This window comes from Anolis sagrei, chromosome 4 (assembly GCF_037176765.1).
Source record: "Anolis sagrei isolate rAnoSag1 chromosome 4, rAnoSag1.mat, whole genome shotgun sequence".
Taxonomy (NCBI): Eukaryota; Metazoa; Chordata; class Lepidosauria; order Squamata; family Dactyloidae; genus Anolis; species Anolis sagrei.
This window is the reverse complement of record NC_090024.1, coordinates 193,614,528-193,631,262: the sequence shown is the minus strand read 5'-3', so window position 1 is coordinate 193,631,262 and position 16,735 is coordinate 193,614,528. Positions and strand designations below refer to the sequence as shown.

Here is a 16,735-nt window from a genome sequence, read left to right as displayed (position 1 = left end):
TTGGAATTATGGTGACACCCACATGGTTTGAATTCCAGTTTTTGAGAAAGAAGTCAAAGTACATAAGCCAGTAACTTACACTTTTAATGCTATCTCTACAAAAAATAACATTATATAACAGACATTTATTGTAGTTGTTTGCTGTCTTCAAGTCTTTCTTGACTTATGGCAACCCAGAGACAGGAATAAAATGTTGCAGCAAGTGTCAGGAATTAACAAAATGTTCCACAGATGGTACACCACCCCTGAGAAACTGGCTCTTATAAATAAAAATTCTTCTGATAAATGTTGGAAAGGCTGTCACCAGATAGGTACTTTTTATCATATGTGGTGGACATGTAAAGAAATAATGAAATGCTGGTCGATGGTACATGAAGAAACACAAAGAATCCTGAAGAGAATATTCAAGAAGAAACCAGAATATTATTTATTAGGTTTCACAGATCTAGAATTACAATTAGATGAAAATGAGGACAAATTATTTACATATCTTATGACTGTGGCAAGAATATCTTTGGCGAAACTTTGGAAACAAGATAGTATCCCTACCACTGAAGAATGGTTAGGGAAAATTAGAGAAATAAGAGAGATGGACGAACTAACTTTTTTTTTTGAAAAAAAATAATACTGGAAACCCGATAAAGAGGACAGATTGGACCCTCTATGATAACTATGAGAAAGAAAGAAGAAAGTAAGAGGAATTCTTTTTAGTGGAAGAAATGGAAACATCTTTTTTTTTTGAGATACAACACCTGATGAAGAGATGGAAGTCAACCCATTTTAATTTTAATTTTAATTTTTATACACCTTTTTTCCTTTCTGAATTCGGGGGTGTGGGGGTGTGGTGTGTTGTATTTTTTGTTGTTTTTTCTCTCTTCTTTGTTCTTTATTTATGTACTATTTCCTACTGTCCTATCTTCTTTGAAATATTCACCCTATTTCGCTGTAATTCTTTAATAATATTTCAATAAAAAACTATTTTTTAAAAAAGGAATTAACGGAAGAGTTGCCAAAAATAGCTAGAAAATAGTAATTACTAGGAAATGTCATTTGGATATATACTGTATTTCTTCTATTCTGAGATGCACTTTTTCACCATATAAACAGCTCTAGAAATGTAGAATCTTAGATTTGTGGATGCTTTTAAAATATATAAATGAATAAGTATTTTTTTCTTCCTGTTTCCCTACTGTTTCCCACATTACCAAACATTATTGTCTTCTCTAATGAATCACATAATGTCATTATATCCTGAGAAGTACAATAATGAATATTGCAATCTCCTGGTAAATTTGCCCAACCAGAGGGAAAATAGCTTAGCTAACATGTAATGTGTGACTCTGCCCACACTTGTCAATTTCAGAATATGGTGCTGTAGACTGTATTCAGTGGAAGGAAACCACCTCTGAATATTACATACTGAAGAAAACTATGGAATCCATCAACTAACCATAAGAGGATAGGAGAGTTGAAGGCATATACACATGCATTTTTGTTTGGTATCTGATTTTGTTAATATGTGTAGTATTAAAGTGCATTATTATATCATTATTCCTGTCATACCAAATGTATCATTCTAACTCAAATCAGGGGATACTTACGGGCCCCATTTGTATGGTATCGTTCAGAGGGCAGACTGGGATAGCTGCTTCCTACTTCATTCACAGCTATTACTCGGAACTGGTAGTTCACATATGGCGCGAGGCGCAAGACAGCAGAGTTGACACTTCCTGGGTAGCGGGAATGGTTCTGCCATCTTCCAGGTTCATATCTATCTTCCTCAAACTCCACGATGTAATCTAGAAGATAAAGAATTTGTTGTTCCCAAATTATTATAATCAGTAAGCAGAATTACAACCCACCACATGCATATATCCTCCCCCTGCCTCCGATCTGTAATCATAGAAACATGTAATGACCTGTGATTGGGCTGTTGTTGTCATCACCGGGAATCCATGTTAACCGCACACTTCTTTCAGAAAGGTCTGTTAATTCAAGGTCACGGGGACGGTCAGGACGTGCTATAGGCAAAAAGACACACACAAGGCTAAGCATCTTTATAGTGGGACTGGGAAAAGTATGGCACCCAAGATTGTTTTGGAGTTTACCAAGAGCACCCCTCCCCGCACAAAAGTCACAATGTAGTTTTTTTCTTGCTTTAGTAAAAAAAAAAGTTTTTTGGCCCAAAAGAGCAGCAAAATGTGGCACATTTTCCCCCAAGTGGACATTGACAGCTGAACTCCTTTTAGGCATTCTCAATAACTAGTAATTAATATCTTGGATTGGAAATGACAACAAGTCTAAGTATACACCACAAAGGGTTGAGGGTGAGGTAACAAAACAGACAGAACCATTTAGAACTGCTGCTGGGAAGATTATATTCTTCCCCCAATTCCCTGCACATAAACATAAAAGATAATGTGAAAATATAAAACACTGTTCTACTAAGTAGAATCTTTTCCTCTAATATTCTAGGGGGTTTTTTTGTAATTTATATATTATTGCTCTCAGTATTTTACATGGGGAACATTCCATAATAACAACTATACTTGTAGTCCTGAAGAGATAGCATTCATTCTATTTTTTCCTATGATTCTGCAATAATTCTCTTGCATAAATAGACCAAGCCAAAATTTTTCATTAATGAGAAGAATAGAGTTTTAGAAATAATTACAACTGAATACTTCAAATAGCAATGAACTGTGTTCTAGCTCTATTTGTTTATTTGTTTAAAATATATGTATAACCTGCACGGTATCATCCCAGGAAGGCATACAATAGAATTAATTTAACCAACTTCAAGCAGTTTAAAGTAATAAAACTAAATAGTACCCGATGGGATTGCTGTTGAGAATACTATATTTCTGAAGTCTCTAACACAGAAGGGAAAAAACTCCTAACACATCAACCATACCTTTGCAGAGGAAAATACACTAGTGAACTTCCACACTTCCCCTATATCCCAGGATCTGATCCCAGATTATCTGGCAGTTGAGATGCATACAATTTAGTCTAAAACATATAATCCTGGGATATAGAGCAGTATAGAAAGGGCCTGAGTAGGACTTAGCTTGGATTAAATGTAGTATTGAACTATTAGGATCGTTCTGTTTTATATTTCTATAAAAGTAGTTTGAAAATGTTAAGAGGAACAACTGCAAGTAAAAACTTTAAAAATTAGAAGCATAATAAAATAACTATCAATTACCAAACAAAATCTACCCCAAAACCAAGCATGCATTAATGTATACATGCAATTTATGTTTAACTCGGGCTCTTGTGCATTTAAATGTCTAGTTCATCCAGAATGTTCTCTTTTACCAGCTATTAGTCTAAGCTCCATGCAGCCCTTGGGGTGTGGGATCCACTGTTTAAAAAGAGCCACCGGAAGCCCTTTTTAAATACACCCCCTTTCAATTAAGATATATAAAAATGACTTTGCATAACTGTATGAGCTTGATTGGGGAATTCTCTAAAACAGCAATAAAATATATCCCAGATTATTTGAAGGATAACAGGAAATGAGGTGTCTCCCACTGATAGACAAAAATGATGGCTGCAAGAACATGAAGCAGCCCTCCTCCAAAGGGTCCTCCAAATGCTATTATTCACAATCTTTAACCTCAAATGTCTCCTAAATCTTAATAATTCGCCATAATTATTTATTTCCTTGGAAATTTTGAGTCCAGCGGGCCTCTTTTCAAAACTGAAAGTAACTTCTATGAAAAGAAGATTCCTTGAGACCTTAAACCAGCTCAGGTGGGTTAAAAACCTAGTGAAGTGCTTCCGATGCCTTTTCCATTCAGTGCACAGGGAATTCTGTTTTTCTAAAATAGAAAATATTTGCTATGTTGTGTTATGTGGCCTTGTGAAATCTAATAAAGATGTGAGTAGCCCCTAGACCTTGGACAGTTCTAGGCCCTAATTTATACATTTTCTGCCACTCATTTGAGAACTTGATAGACAATTCCATAAATCTGATGATCTGGACAGCAAATCTTCCTTTACATTCAGTGACTAATGCAGGCCATAATAATCAAGTTTGTAACAGAACCATAGAATCATAATTGGAAGAGACTACAAGGATCATCTAGTTCAAACCCCCTTTACTTTGCACTAATCTCATTATTGTTATATTAGGTTTTTCCCCTAAGGAAGGAACCAGTAATTCTGCCCACTATGAGAAAGTCTTTAAAGATTATACACAGTTCTGAATTTATTATGTGAAAAAAATGCTGGTGATTGTTTCGCATATAAAATGGTATTTTCTTTGCATAGAAAGGTTTTCCACATAGAAGATAATATTTCTATGTTGTAAATTATACATGTGCCATCTTTGCATAGAATAAGTCTCCAAGTTTTCCTGCAGGTGAAATTTTGTGTAGAAGTATAATTTTTTTGGCACAAATCACACACGTGCAAATTTTTGCACAGAACAACTCGTGAATCTTGAAAGTTCTTGATAGCCTAGGATTCGTCTTTTCAGGGTTTCTTGAAACTTGAGTAATGTTTTGACCATTTTTCATTTTAAAATATTATTTCCATCTGTGACGATATGTAAGTTTTATTTCTTTGGTTATGTGTAGTTTGGACAGTGGTTTAGGGATGGTAAGTATGGGAGATTATGTTTTGTGGGAGAGGGTGGCTTGGTGTTAGCTGAGTTGCCATAGCAACAGGGGCAGAGCCAACTGCCTCTTCATGAGGCAGCTGTGTTTTAAAAAGTCAGTCAGTGGCCGGAGAGCTAGTGAGAGAACACTGAGTCTCAGGGTGGAGATTCAGGGAATGTAGTTGTAAGCCGGTGAGCTACAGGAAGGGCCTGATTTCTCTAGTGGGAGAAACAGGGAGTTACTCAGTGGCCGGAGAGCTACTGAGAGAACACTGAGTCTCTAGGTGGGGGAATTCAGGGAATGTGTCTGTAGCCAGTGTGCTATAGGGAATTCTGTGAAAATAAGCCTTTTAGCTTAGTTGTTATATTAGGGCAGTTGTCCAGAAGGGTTACATCTGCTTAAAGAAACTTCTTGAAGACTGTGCCTGAGATTACTCATGAAACATTACTATTGTAACCATCAAGATTTGTGCCTCTTTTGAAGAAACAGTTAAACTTATTATACTGCTGTTAAAATAAACTTGTTACTGTTCTCCCCAAGTCTTGACTGATACAGTTTCTTCTAAGTTGAACAGCCTGCAATAATAAAGTCAGCCAGAAACAGTCCCTTTATAAAATAGTTCCTAGGCTGATATTGATCGTTGCCCGGCTTCCCTCATAGATTAGGTGGCAGTGGGTGTTTTACCACTCGCACCTTCACATTTGGTGGCATTAATACGGCCTTCTTTACAATTGGTGGCAGCAGTTTAACAACCCCTTTACACCATCTCTCATCATATTTGGATTGAGTCATTATAGTTTGAGTAACACTTTAACACTGATGATGGTCAAGCAACAGTAGGAAAAATAAAGAAAATCAAAAGGATAAAGCAGGATAAAATTAATAGAGCTAAAAAAGATTAGTAGTGATTACCTTTGGGTAGGGTCATACGGTTAAGGAAAGGATCTGTAAAGTAAAATATTAGCAATTTTAGAGAATTAGTGCAAAGGAAACACCAAAATCATGAAGTTTTAAAAGGCATATTGTTATACAGGTAGTTGCCAAGTAACAAGTGAGATAGGTTTTGCCCATTTGTTCTTAAGTTGAATTAATATGTAAGTCGGAAAAGGTACTTTTAAAAGTGTAACTCTAGTCATGTCATCCCCTGTGGTGTTTGTTTTGCTGTCTTGCCCCTGTTCAAAAGATTTCACCTCACTTTTAGTCCCTGTGATAATTGGACTTTGAAAAAAATGGCTTCTTTTGGAAACAAGGCTTGGTGATAAGGCTTCTGTGGAGACATCTTTCCCCCCGTATAACTCTTTCAGGAGTGAATTTTCCTTCCTAGAGGTTGAATTCTCTCATGTTCCTTAACTATGAGTCAGTTGTAAGTCAGATATTTGTAGCTTAGAGACTGCCTGTATATATCCCAGTTGTTTTTAGTACTAACCAAGCTAGTTTACAGAAGGACTGAAACCTAGACATTGTTCAGTGTTTGGCCAGCTCTGTGGGGGATAACATTTAGACTAACGAACAACTAGACCAAACACTGGTGCCCTCTGATGGGTCCAGAGTATAGAAAATCATTCATGTCCCCCCTGATAAATTGCAATGGTATCAATTGGATAGCATTGCAATCAATCTTTACCCCAGGAGGCAGATAACTACTGGGATAGCACCTACAACTGGCAAAAGTATATATCCATTAACAGGGTGCCAAGGTCAATTTGTCATTGTGGTTAGAATTCCAGAGATCTTTACATGCTCACAGAAGGAACTGAAACAATTTTGGCTAACTAGTCAGTTTAAAAACTGTAAATAGAAATACTTCAACTTTGATTAGATAATTAATGGTTTAATGCATGTCATCTCCATCATATAGCAAATACATCATAATGTTTGTTTAGGTGAGGTAATTGTTTTTTCCCCTTTGGAACTAATCTCAAACACAATAAAATTGAAACAAAGACAAAAATACCTAGAATAGTGAGATGGGCTCTGGCAGTATCTTTATCTAGTTCAGTGCTGGCAACGCAGGTGTAGTATCCTTGATCTTTTTCTGAAACTCCATATATTGTGAGGCCATCATCTTCTTTCCTTATCCTTTCAGAAGGAGAACATTAAAAATAAAAATAATCATGGGGAATCTCCATTCATATAGATGTACATAGGATGAAGCCATGACAGTTAAAATGGAATAATAGTTCTATAATTGCATAATATGAAAGGAATTTGGGACTGGATGAAAATATGGCTGTTGTTATCTTTCTTTAGTCTACTCCATTGGTTATGCCAGAGTAAGTAAATGTAATTGTTATGCATTTTTTTATTTTACTGGAACAATATGCTATCAATTGTCATACTAAAGTTGATTTCTACCTCAGGTCTACAATTTCATGAAATTATAGTAAGTCAAATGGTGAAAAAGAACATTCCTAACTATTGTGTATTAAGTAACATAACTGTAATATGCTAGATAAATCTAGCATATTACAGCATATTACTATATAAGTCTAGGATATTACTGGTAGACCTGAGAGTGCCATGTGTGCCACTTGATTTCTAATTCTATGAAAGCAATTTCTTAGGCTGAGGAAATCCTGATTCCCAGGGATGGCACTCACCATGAGCTCCCCTCCTCCTACTTGCATGCACCATCTCCATAATCCACAATCAGATTTCAAGTGAGTAAGAAAGTAAATGTGTGTATTTGAGTTCATTTCTTTGAAGCAGGGGAAAAGGATAGTAGTATCAACTCAGCTCTCGCCCACCACCCTATCCTCCTCAACCAGCCCACCATTGAATGCATCCCTTAGGGGTCATGAATCCTAATCTGGGACAATGCTGTTTACTCAGAGTAGCAGCCCTTTTCTCACAATATGATTATTTTAAGTGGAAATACCAGGAACAAACACTGCCACATTCCGCATACAGAGCATATGGTGTACCACTGTACTGTGGTCTGCTCTCCTTGTTTATCTAATTTCCAGTAAGCTAGGTAACAGTTATCAATAAAGACTAACAAGATGTCAACAATAACGCTTAATATGCAACAGAGCTGTAAAAACATTATACAGCCGTGAGAAACAGAATACCTAAGAAAATAAAGATGTCACAGACCTGGTTCCCAAGTACAGAGGAACATCATCTTTGAGCCAGGAGACTGTAAGTCTTAAAGTAGGATCATGTCTTGTCCGACACACCAAATAAACTGTGGATCCTTTCTTTGGCACAGCATCTTTCGGCCCATCTACAATCCTAGTTGGATCTGAAAAATTTATTAAGTTATCAGTCCTAAGGATATAATTATGGGGCCTACAGAACCTTAGCAGGATCCTTCAATAAATCTTTTTTTTTTTTGTGAAAGAAGATTACTATCACTTTGGGCAAGCAGAACTGCATATGTTTAAGATGTATCAATTTTTTGAATTGCTCCAGATTTCTAGATGCAATGATATCCACAGATGTAAGCTCAATACTCTAAAACTCTGATGCCACATTTTAATGTACAATGTGGCATTTGAGAACTGCATTTTATGCTAAGGATCAGTGAAACAAATGGCTGGATAAAGATAGAATTCTTATCAACAATTCGGCAAGAACTAAAAAACTTTAGATAACCATAACACATATTTCCTGATACAGCAATATATTTCTCCAATATTCTCACATATTCCAGCCTGCAGTTGCTTCACAAGCATCTGGTTGGAGAATTATGCAGGAGAGCTCTATTTGCCCACACATCTCTTTATTTGCCCATTCACCTCCTTCCCATTATTTCCATTTGCCACCCCCCTCTTCCCTTCCTCTATTTCATTCTTCTTTTTTGAACTTTCCTGTTCAATCCATGCTCACAACTTCATTCTCAGATTCTTTTATTTTGCCTTCTTCATGCTGCAGCTAAGAACAAAAAAAAAACCCCAAGAATAATGTTGTATCTGGCCAAAGTCCTAACTAGGGCAGCATCTCTTCACAGTGTGACCAAAAAGGCAATTATGGAAAACCTTTTAAGTAGAGCAGGAGTGTAATGCTGTCTCCTGATCATCTTCTTCAGCAACTGGTACTGAAACATATAATGCCTCTAATAAAGAGGCAATATATAGCCATTATAAGTTGTGGTAACAATTAAAAACCTCATTCTCCATTATATCTTTTCACAGTTGCTAATCATTACAATTCAGTGTAAACTCATGTCAAGAGCTACTCATTTTAGTCTTATAAAAACATTTATTGTTTATTTTTTGTTCTGCTTCTAAATGCCTTTGCTTCAGAATACCAAGTATATTCCTGCTGCCATTGAAAGCAACCTCTGGATACATAGATTTCCACTATTTGGAGGATACTTACTTTTGGTTAAACAAAAGACATCTTACCTTTTATTTCCAAACGAACCTGGTTCTGTGCTTTGCCCAGAAGATTGGTAGCCACACAGGTGTAAGTTCCTTGATCTTCCTTTCGAGCTCTGATAATTTCCAAAGTCCCATTCTCGTGTGCTTTATAGTTGCCACCATGCAATGTGCTTCCCTGGCCATTCTTAAACCTCACAACAACACAAGGAAATTATTTTAAGAGAGGAAAGTAAAATAAGATGCACAGCACATCTACAGTGTTGAATTGATGGAATTTGGACACTACTTTAACTGTCATGACTCGATGCTTTGGAATTGTTGAAGTTTTAGATATTTAGCCTTCTCTCCTCTGCCAGTTAAAGTGGTGTCAAACTGCATTAATTTTACAGTGTTGATGGCCCCTTAATTTCACTTATTGGGATATCTTATTAAGGTACTTGGCTAAAGCTTGATTGGTAGAGTATTTCTACTTAGCAGTGAGCATTTTCTTAGTTGAGTTACATATTTTTGATTAGATGCATAAACTATCAATTTATGCATCCTGATAGGATTATGCCAGGTTTCATGTTGACCACCATTTATAATTTACACAACCAATAATTACCCCAAGACTTCTAATCTGTGACTACTCCCACCATATATGTCTATAGTCTGCCATTTCCTTCCCACGTGTTCTAGCACCTAAATAATTTGGGTGATATACATCTTTTGAACCCTCTAATTTATTAATTGACACAGTGATGTGTTTGACGAACATTTTCTAAGATAAAGTACTGAAGATAATATTGCTTAAATGTATATGCTTTCACTAGATTTGTATGAGAATCTTCTTTGAAAATACTTTCTTTGCAAAGGATTTCTAGACATGATTGTGTATTAAGAAATGAAAATGTTAATTACTTATAACTTTGACAAGTAAATTAATTTTTTCACCGGATATTAAATGTGATTTTATTCTTGAAAATGCTGAAAATGTTCTTCTCCTATCTTATAATATATTATACAAAACCAAGCACAACAACATGTCTGCGCTTAGTTAACTTCAGTACTTAACTATTGATATAATATTATGGTTTAAAACTTTTTAAAGTATCAATTAAAATAACATTTTTGGAGAGCAAGGTGTGAATCAAGAGAAAATATTTAAGGGGAATCTCAGACAAAATATTCAAGAATATTCAATAATCAGCAAAGATGTTTAACTTGATGAAGCCCACATTAAAAAGAACACAGGTTGTGAAGTATAATAGTTTAAAGGAATATTTAGTACAGATAAAATCCCCTTTTGTAGAATTTCTGCACAATATTTCACACTTTTGAAAGTTTATCTAATCTCTTAAATATTTTAAATTGTTCACACCTAAGGTAAATCATTGCTCATTATTTCAATGGGGCCATTCTAAGAATTATGACTCTTGATTTTTTTTATAAAGCTATCCCCGCATTCTAAGATACATTACTTTATAACAATTTGCTGAGAATTCCATTTTATTTAATAAGGTGAGGTTAACCAATTACAGAACTTCTACCTGTGCCCAGAAGATGCCTTAGTAATAACAATTCTTACCATCGTAATGTAGGGATTGGGGACCCAAAGAATGGACAGTTGAGGAGAGTCCGATTGTTGAGAATCACTTTAATCAGCTGGTTACGAGGGGCTAAGATCCTAGGAATAACATCTTTAAAAGATAATAATAATATTCCTTGTAAGCTAATCAGAACTTTTATTTTCATGTACAGAAAAATGCAGACTTATAAATGTTTTAATTTCTACATTTTAGTTGTTTGTTAGCATTTGATCTTGGGTTTCACCCATAAATTGAGAGACATTGCGCATGTGTTCTACTAAAATGAAGCAGTATTAAAAACATCTGGAACTGATTATAAATACAATACTTTAATTATATAAAGTTTTAATGGATCACAATTAATTGCAGCAATTGCTATTACATGCAATACTGCTTGTTGGATGAAACACTATAATTGTTACTCAATGTGTTTTATATATTGCTATTTTATGCATCGTTTATTTTCTAAATAGAGGTTTAAAATACATGGCTAGAAATTTAAAATATTTCCCCATTCTTCCCATCACATGAAGTTTTCATTCTTGTTATCATTATGTAAGAGAACTCCAAGAATCAGGGTCATCAACACTTCTTCTGAAATTTTGCAAACTTAGGGCTAAGGCTTCCTTGCTTGAATCAATCTAAATTCTGCAGGAGGCAGAAACCGCATTTAAAGTGTATTCATTCTCTAGTGTGAGGAAGTTCATAGTACAGTTCTCCATGACAGCCTCCTATTTTACAGTTTGCACAAAATGGGTTACTTTGACTTGAATGATGGAAGGAGAAAAGCTAAAGGCTTCTCTAATATTTTCAGGTATATAATACTGGTATTTCACATAAATTCTACAGAGTCACAAGAAGGACTATACCATATGTAGATATGTTTTATTTTGGTCTCCAATCAAAATGTCATTTTTGCTATGAACAACTGTATACTCACATAAGGACTTTTGTGATTTAAATCAATGGCTGTTCAAGGATATTGGTTAAATGGAAAGCAGGAATCATGACTCAATTATTACTTCTAATTACTAAAACAATGATTTTCATTTTAAAGTTTGCTCAATACGTTTGAGATGTACAGTTGTCAGAAGCTCAGTTATTCTATTCAGTGCTTACCCAACACGCTGACAAAGGCATTGGCTAGCAGATATCCATGTTCATTGGAAGCATTGCACTGATACACAGCACTGCTGCCACTTTGAATGTCCCGAAACATAATAGTGTCTCCAGTTACTTCACGACTTGGGTTGGGAGCAGAGCCTTTGAGACAAATAGAGAGGCGGAAATGACAGCATAACATTTAACTCCGCCATTGAATCTTATGTGCAATAGAGACACCATAGACAAAAAGGTGTTATTTTATGAATATTTAATTGGTAGAGGATAATACCCATGATTTTACATAACATTTGTAGCACATTAGGTCCAATTATAACCAAACAGCATCTTATTTTCCTGTCACTTGAGTCAAAACCGTACAACTCCCATATCCATTTGAGATTTAATCCTGGACTTTGTAAAAATACGCAAAACAGCCAACCCTATTGAAATTAAGGACTTCTGGCCCAAGAATACCATAGAGTTGTGCTGGATGACTTAGAAAATGCCTAGAGAGGGCACATTTTGTTACTGTTACTCAAAGATACCAGTATTTCCCACTTCACAGTCATAAAGTCAAACAACACACAGTAATCTTCAATTTAAAAACATATGTACTTACTTTCAATAGGTTCTCCATTCACGAGCCACTGAATTGAAGGCTTGGGGTTACCATTGGCTTGGCAAACCAGTCTCCCATCTTCACCAGGAGCCAAAATTAGGTTCTCTGGTTCATCCAACCAGAAAGGAGCAGCTTTGGAACAAGAGAAACAAATATCAAAAGTCATTATAATTATTTCAACCAAACCATGCTGTTTTCCTTCTCAGCACATTTTATTTCAATAAATGTTCATTTGATTAAGTCTTTATGTGGCAAACAAGACAAAATCACAAATATACTAAAGAAGTGATATCAAATAGATGTGCCATCCGATTTGGTTCGGTTTTTCATTAATTTAAAAATATGCACACCGTATCACACCTATGTAAGATAGGCATGAATATAAGCAAGAGACTGTGTAGTATTAGAGTATTTTTTTTCCAGAAACAATGTCTAAACCTGAATGTCTACTCCTCTAGGGGCCTTACATATTTCTAGTGGAGTCAAACTGTTTTTTTTATAGGAGATAAAGGCATATGGTACGTTGGGACACTTCAGAGCATTTGCTTATAGTAAAAGATAACACTTCGTTTTGTGTACCACACAATCTAACTTTCCTTTATTATTATCATTATAATTATTAATCCTTAGGGTTTCCCCCATAACAGGACACAATGCAGCTAAAAATATACTTAAAAACAATACTGATTAAAAACTGCACAAAAACCTAGATAAATGTATCATTATAAAAGGGCTTTAAAACCAAGCAAAAATGTATAAAGTTAAAACATTTAAAAACTTAAAATTTATTAAAACACAACATAGGACATAATTAAAACCTATATCATTTAATTTTTAAAGGCTCTGTGGCAAAATAATGTTTTCAGTTGCCAAGAGATGGAGATCAAGAGAGTACATTCCAAAGGCTGAGAGTATCCACCGAGAAGGCCTTCTCCCTTGTTCCCACCAAATGAATCAGAGATGGTGGAATAGAGAGAAGACTTTCTCCAGAAGATCTTAGTGCTGTAATGATCTCATAAAGCAGTGGTTCTCAACCTGTGGGTCCCCAAATGTTCTGACCTTCAACTCCCAGAAATCCTAACAGCTGGTAAGCTAGCTGCGATTTCTGTGAGTTGTAGGCCAAAACACCTGGGGTATGCTTCCTCTAGCTAGCCTCAGTTAGAAATCTAGCTGCAGCTCTTTGGGCTAACCTCTGAGAATGCCCCTCCACGAAAGAATTGAGACATTGTACTTCCATGCCTCATCCTGAAGCCAACCCAGAAGGATGTAGTGGTCAATTGCAATGAAAGCCATAGAGAGATAAAGCAGAACCAACAGGGACACACTCCAGTACAATTCCTAGTCTAAGTCATTCACCAGAGATGAACATAACTTTCTCTGTCCCTTAATGAAGCCTGAAGCCAAAATTGTAATGGATTTTGATTATCTGTCTCATCGAGGACCTCTTAAAATTGTGAAGCTATCCAGCACCTTACTGAAAAATTGAATTTTGGAGACTAAGTTATACAATACAGTAGGATCCAGGGATGGATCCCCCCTCCCCAAAATAGGTCTTATGGTTTATTTCTGTCAAGTTGGGATCTGCCTTTTTGTAAAGAGATATTAATCACGTTCCTCACTCACCCAGCTGGTCTTCTTCTGGTCTGTTTAATTAGGGAACCAGGGCAAAAGTCTAGTACATATGGGTTATCTGAATAACATTTAACTTGTGGTTTCCAAAGATGCTAGGACCAAGCTAAGCCCAGAACCTACACTTGAGATTCTTGAATAGTAGGGCTCATTGGCCTTAATGCTTTCCCTAGTGTCTCAATATATAGCAACATTAAGCAAGCACATAAATTATCCACTATTCCAGACAACAACTTCAGATTGGACACGCTGGTGTATTGTGGGAAACATATATGAGTAACCACTATTGACACTCCCAACTAAATAGATGATTCGTAATATAAAAGGAAGCCTGTGATAATGCCAAGAATATTCTTCAGTCCTTTCAAAGTCCTTTTTGTATATGAACAGGAAACATATTTCTGTTTTACAGGCACAAATTTGGTAAACCTGGCTTGAGAAAATATATTATTTGGAATGTAATAAGTATTCTTTCTAATGATATAGGAATGTGTATGAATACATCTTTAGGAAATTATATATACAAATATTCCTAAATGAAGATAACAAACACGTCAAGGACATAAGTAAACTATAGCCTTTCTTGACATCTAGCTTTCTAGATCTAGGATATGAAAAACTGTGTTTTTATTACTTGTGAGAACATTCTGTGATGAAATCTCTTCTTTCTAGTCTAAAGTATTACAGTTAGCCAAAAAAAAAGTTTCATCATGTCATATGTTGTTATTTATTTATTTATTTATTTGCCATATTTATATCCCGTCTTTCTCACCCCAGAGGGGACTCAAGGCGGACTTACAACAGGCAGCAATTTGATGCCATACACACATATATCAAATAAACAATTACAATTAAAACCAAACAATTAAAAATGATATAATGAGAATGTAAAAAAATAGACTTACTACAAAAGAGAAATAAACTTCAATTCCTGAGTATACTAAAGCTATCAAATATTAGAAAAATTAGGGAAGGCAAACTTTCGCAGCACAAGATTTATGAGCATTTTCTTTCCACATGTCGTTTGTCTTTTTATTAGTGAGTTGCTCTTCTAATGAGTCCCAGTTAGCAGATCCACATATAAATAAACACCTCAACTGCACTTTCAATTCCCCAAAGAGAAGATCCACATATAAATAACCATCTCAAGTGCCCTTTGAATTCTCCTTAGCTTCTGAACAGGAACCACAAAATTATCTGGGATGTGAATGTTATTATTAGCATATCCAAGTATCAAAACAATCTGTGGCCTTTGTATTGGACACTAAATAGATCCCATCTTCAGGCTATGTGCAGTTTCGATCAATGACTTCTTGAACTGCTTCAAGAAAACAAGAAAGCAATCACAGGCCTCTATTACACAGAATAAATATAAGTGGGTCACATCCTCAGATCACAGAAGATTCAAACAGTTTAGCTATATATATATATGTAGAACAGAATATTGTTTTATCTCCAATTATTACTGGTTGGTTCCAATCACACATTCTTCCCTGTTCTCATCACCATTAAGATTGGTCTCTGGTCTGGTGGTGGCAAGATAGAGGAATAAGGATGGTAAATTAAACAGGACCTACCCTTCACTCTCACCGAGATCGTGTGGCGGCTAGTGCCCACTTTGTTGGAAGCTAAACAGAAGTATTCCCCAGAATCTTCCTCAGAAACATTGGCAATATGAAGAGCCTTATCGAAGTTTTCCAATTTGGTTCTGCCTGCTGGGAGATCACCTCCTTTCTTGTGCCACATAATTCCTGGTGTTGGGCTATATGAAAAAAGAGAATGGAATGTGTATATGAAAACTCTTCAAAAGGAGAAAAGCACTATAAAGAATTCTGTTTCACAGTTAACGTTGTGTTTTTTTTTATACTTAGCATTCTTTCAAAAATATGACAGAAGATTTTCCAAAAAGGTGGAATGATATATGCTCAGTGATAGGAATCTATACCATAATGGTTCTGTACATCACGAACAAGACTCTCCCACATATGGGGCAAAATGTTTTGGATAGTAATTAAGTAAAATAATTTAATCTTAGAAGAGAAATTGTGTTCTATATGCTGTTAAGATGCCAATCTTAGCAACATTATTAATAATAGGCAATGATAAGGAATGATGAGAATTATAGTGTAAGAAAATCTGGACAGCAACATTTCTGACATCCCCAAGAGAACCATTTGTACTTAAGGGTAGGTAATACCAAACATGATGGATCGGTTACTTTACAGGTAACATAAAAAACCTGGGAAACTATAACATCCCACCACTGGCCATAACTATCTTGCAAGTACAGGCAGTCCCTGAGTTACATACATCCAAATTATAAATGACTCATAGTTAAGAAATGGTGTAAGACAACAAGACTGAGAGAAATCTACCTCTAGGAAGGGAAATTCACTCCTGAAAGAGTTATCTTGTGGGGAAGTTGTCTCCACTGAAGCTTTATCACCAATCCTTGTTTCCATAGCAAGCCAAAAATTTTAAAAATCAAATTATCACATACATACAAGATTTATTATGGTAAATGACCAGCATCAAAGGGTATCACAGAGACAGAAAGTGAGGCAAAATCTGAACAGGGACATAGACAGCAAAACAGATACCATACCAGTGTCAACCCTGGTATTGGGCTGGAGTTACAGTTTAAAAAATGTACCTGTTCCGACTTACATACAAATTCAACTTAAGAACAAACCTACAGAGCCTATCTTGTTTGTAACTTGGGGACTGCCTGTACTTGAATGAGAATTGGTAACACAGAGATCAGCAATTAGAAGCCATCAGCTTTCTTTTCTATCTTTTTGTAATGAAATCCAAAACCATCAGTTTTCTAGAAGCTTTGGACTAATTCCTAGAATCTCCAATCTAGGCATTGCCACTACTAAG

At 35.6% G+C, this 16,735-nt stretch overlaps 1 protein-coding gene across 27 annotated transcripts in view; it reads right to left on the bottom strand.

Annotated features, from left to right (window-relative positions):
* NFASC (neurofascin) overlaps positions 1–16,735 on the bottom strand; it is a 220,330-nt gene that overhangs the window by 74,897 nt on the left and 128,698 nt on the right. For 20 of the 27 annotated variants that reach the window (XM_060772940.2, XM_060772945.2, XM_060772947.2 and 17 more), the window contains 10 exons: positions 15,430–15,614; positions 12,224–12,355; positions 11,620–11,763; positions 10,500–10,611; positions 8,957–9,123; positions 7,704–7,851; positions 6,562–6,686; positions 5,520–5,552; positions 1,920–2,021; positions 1,602–1,799 (listed from right to left, as the gene is read on the bottom strand). In XM_060772940.2, the coding sequence (XP_060628923.2) occupies positions 1,602–1,799; positions 1,920–2,021; positions 5,520–5,552; positions 6,562–6,686; positions 7,704–7,851; positions 8,957–9,123; positions 10,500–10,611; positions 11,620–11,763; positions 12,224–12,355; positions 15,430–15,614 (1,346 nt within the window). The remainder of the gene's footprint in view (positions 1–1,601; positions 1,800–1,919; positions 2,022–5,519; positions 5,553–6,561; positions 6,687–7,703; positions 7,852–8,956; positions 9,124–10,499; positions 10,612–11,619; positions 11,764–12,223; positions 12,356–15,429; positions 15,615–16,735) is intronic. The other 7 variants (XM_060772943.2, XM_060772946.2, XM_060772951.2 and 4 more) reach the window with 1 other exon arrangement.